At 41.5% G+C, this 2,777-nt stretch overlaps 1 protein-coding gene across 1 annotated transcript in view; it reads left to right on the top strand.

The window, feature by feature from the left end:
• The window catches only part of EAF1 (ELL associated factor 1), a 29,829-nt gene that overhangs the window by 22,006 nt on the left and 5,046 nt on the right, over positions 1–2,777 (top strand). Inside the window, exon 5 of the mRNA XM_019508825.1 lies at positions 1,987–2,214. Coding sequence (XP_019364370.1) covers positions 1,987–2,214 — 228 coding nt within the window. The remainder of the gene's footprint in view (positions 1–1,986; positions 2,215–2,777) is intronic.

Genomic DNA, 2,777 nt, shown 5'->3' with positions numbered 1-2,777 from the left:
TCTGAATACCACCCCACTCTGTCTTTTGTATTCTAATTTTACTCTCTCTGCACTTTTGCTGTATGTGCTATATCTCACACACACACTTTTATACGGTGCAAATCTACCCTGCCTTCTGGATGAGCAGTGGAAGAAAAGGATGTTGAAAACTGCAGGCAGGGGTTCTACAAATGTGTCAGATGCAAAAGAAAGATCAGGGAAAGCATTCAGTGGAGAAAGTGAGAGATCCCAGAGGACACAAAAAAGGCAGAGGTAATAAATACCTAATTTGCTTTGGTCTTTACCAAAGAAAAAAGGTCTTCAGAAGATTATCAGCATTGATAAAACAAGGGATGTGGAAAAAGTATAAAATTAAGCTAGTGAGGAAAGATATTCATATCTGGGGGTTTTCACTTGGGAAAGAGGGGCTAGGTCCAGTTTACCTTGTGCTTGGTTTTTCCAAATTGCTTATTTTAGTCCTGAGTGAGTGTCTTTCATCCTTAAAAGTTACTGTAGAATCCTAGAAATACACCAGCAGGGAATGCATTGAAAGCAGTGGCTGGGGAGTGCTCTTCATGTGTCTTAAAATCCAAATATGAAACAGAATTTTAAAAACTGCAAGACTGAGGTGGGAAAGGAGAGAGAGAGAGAGAGATAAATTGCCTTAGAAGTTTACAAAGTCTTATTCCTTCCCATAGGCCCAATCACATAAATCCAAAAAGAATCTTTTTTCAGTCAAAAAGAATAAAAATAGTTATATTGCATATAGAGGAACTTCAGGTGACAACCAATCTGTTCAGGGACTGCTGAAAAGGAAACTTTTTTTTTCTAATCCAGTGTGTAATTAGCCAAAAGAAGTCACTGCCACTCCCAAATACTAGGGAGACCAAGATTTAGTAGGGTTCTTTAGTTTCATCTCCTGTCCCCAATGGTGCTGGAAAGGGGTGGGGGGGGGTTCCAGCTGCTTTGTCTGGTACGACACATGGTTATGCTCCTAGGAGGGCTCAGAGTAATGGTCATCTTTATGTCATTTTTTTATGCCTAGAAAGGTTCTATTTTACGTTATTTTGAAGATACTTTACACAGGAAGAATGGTCTTGTGATTTACGGGATAGAAGAGATACTTGGGGAAATCTGAGTCAGATCCCTGATTCCATCATTGACTTCCTGAGTGACCTGATCTCTTAGCCTTAGTTCTGCAACTGTAAAACAGAGATGTTTATACCTACCATCTCCCATGCTCTCTGTCTTGTCCATTGAGACTGTAAGTTCATTAGAGCATGGACTCATTTGTTACTGTGTCGGGGTACAGTCTCTAGCACAGTGGGGCTTGAACTCTAAGGACTTCACATGCACATAGAGTATAAAAAGCCCTAGTTTTAATGTTATTTTCCATCTGATTCCTGAATGTTTGGACTTTTTGGCTAGAGGGATTAAAGAAATAGTTCCACCAAAATGTTCTAAAGCTTCTTAAGCAGGTTTTTTTTCATAGCATGTGGCATATTCAAAATACACAATGGCAGTGTGGTTTGGGTATTTTGTCTTGGTTAGAACTGGTTAGCAACGTGGCTAAGATCTTGTCAATACAACTGCCATATTACGCTTGTATATGGTTACTGGTACTGCTAATGCATGGGTCCCCATTATGTTAACTGTTTACACACACTCTTTGGAGAAGAGACTGTTTTGTCTGTAAAGGGCATGGTACTCTGGGTAATGAATAATAATAACAATAGCATGGGAAGAAATGCTTTTAGATTCATGAAACTTATGTATCTAAAATATATGGGAGTTATAACCTTGCTTCTTTGGAGTCTGCTACAGTCTTTGGACAGTTCCAAGTGTTTTGTCTTTCTTTACCTTTCCTTTATTTAAGTAAGTCCTGTGGGTATGTTGGGCTTCTGAAACTGTTTGACAAAGCTACTGAAGCTGAATATTCTTGTTTTTCCCCCCATAACTCATGGTGTCCCTCAGTGTTTCAACTTACCCAGTTTCATTTTATTCCAGAGCTGAGAGCAGAGGTGGAGATCATTGAACAGATGAGTAGCAGCAGCGGTAGTAGCTCATCTGATTCGGAGAGCTCCTCTGGGAGTGACGATGAAAGCTCTAGCAGCGGTGAAGAGTCTGCACACATTTCCCCTTCTCAGCCATCCCACCAGCAGTACAACAACAGAAACCCTGTTGCTAACGGTACCAGCAGGCCACAAGGAAGCAATCAGCTCATGAATACTCTCAGTAAGTAAAGGTTTGTGCCTTCTCAGTGTGGAAAGCTGTGTGGCTGCTGGTTTTCTAAGGAGGCGAATGTATGTCTGTAGAACGTAATTTACCCAATAGTTATCCCAAGCAGTTACATGCACGCAGGCTTAAATATCTGGACAACACATCTTATAGCCAAAAGGTCGAATTTATCTGAACTTGTAGAGGCTCCTTGGTTTTGAAGCAGGCCCCCTGTGTGACTGGGCAACAAAGCCCCATAGGGGAGGGGAGGGGAGGGGAGGGAGTGAGGCATTTTGAGTGAAGGAGGAAGGAATTGTTCGTGTTTTTTTTTAATTTAAAATAAAAGACAACAATCTGAACTTCCAAAAATATGGATTGGACAGTCAAGTTGTGAAGTTGCCATCTGTGTGTCAGCTGGTTGAAGGCTGATGCTGTTCTTGGCAACTGTTGACCTCTGGATCATGGTGTATGCAGAAAAGGTCTGTGTGACCATCACACTAAGAGCTTCATTGTGTAAACCTAGGCAAGAATATGAAGGAGTGGAGTCTGCCCAAGACCTATCACGTCCTGCCCCCCCCCCC

The sequence above is a fragment of the Gavialis gangeticus genome, unplaced genomic scaffold (assembly GCF_001723915.1).
Source record: "Gavialis gangeticus isolate Ggan-Ray unplaced genomic scaffold, GavGan_comp1, whole genome shotgun sequence".
Taxonomy (NCBI): Eukaryota; Metazoa; Chordata; order Crocodylia; family Gavialidae; genus Gavialis; species Gavialis gangeticus.
This window is presented reverse-complemented; position numbering and strand designations above follow the sequence as displayed.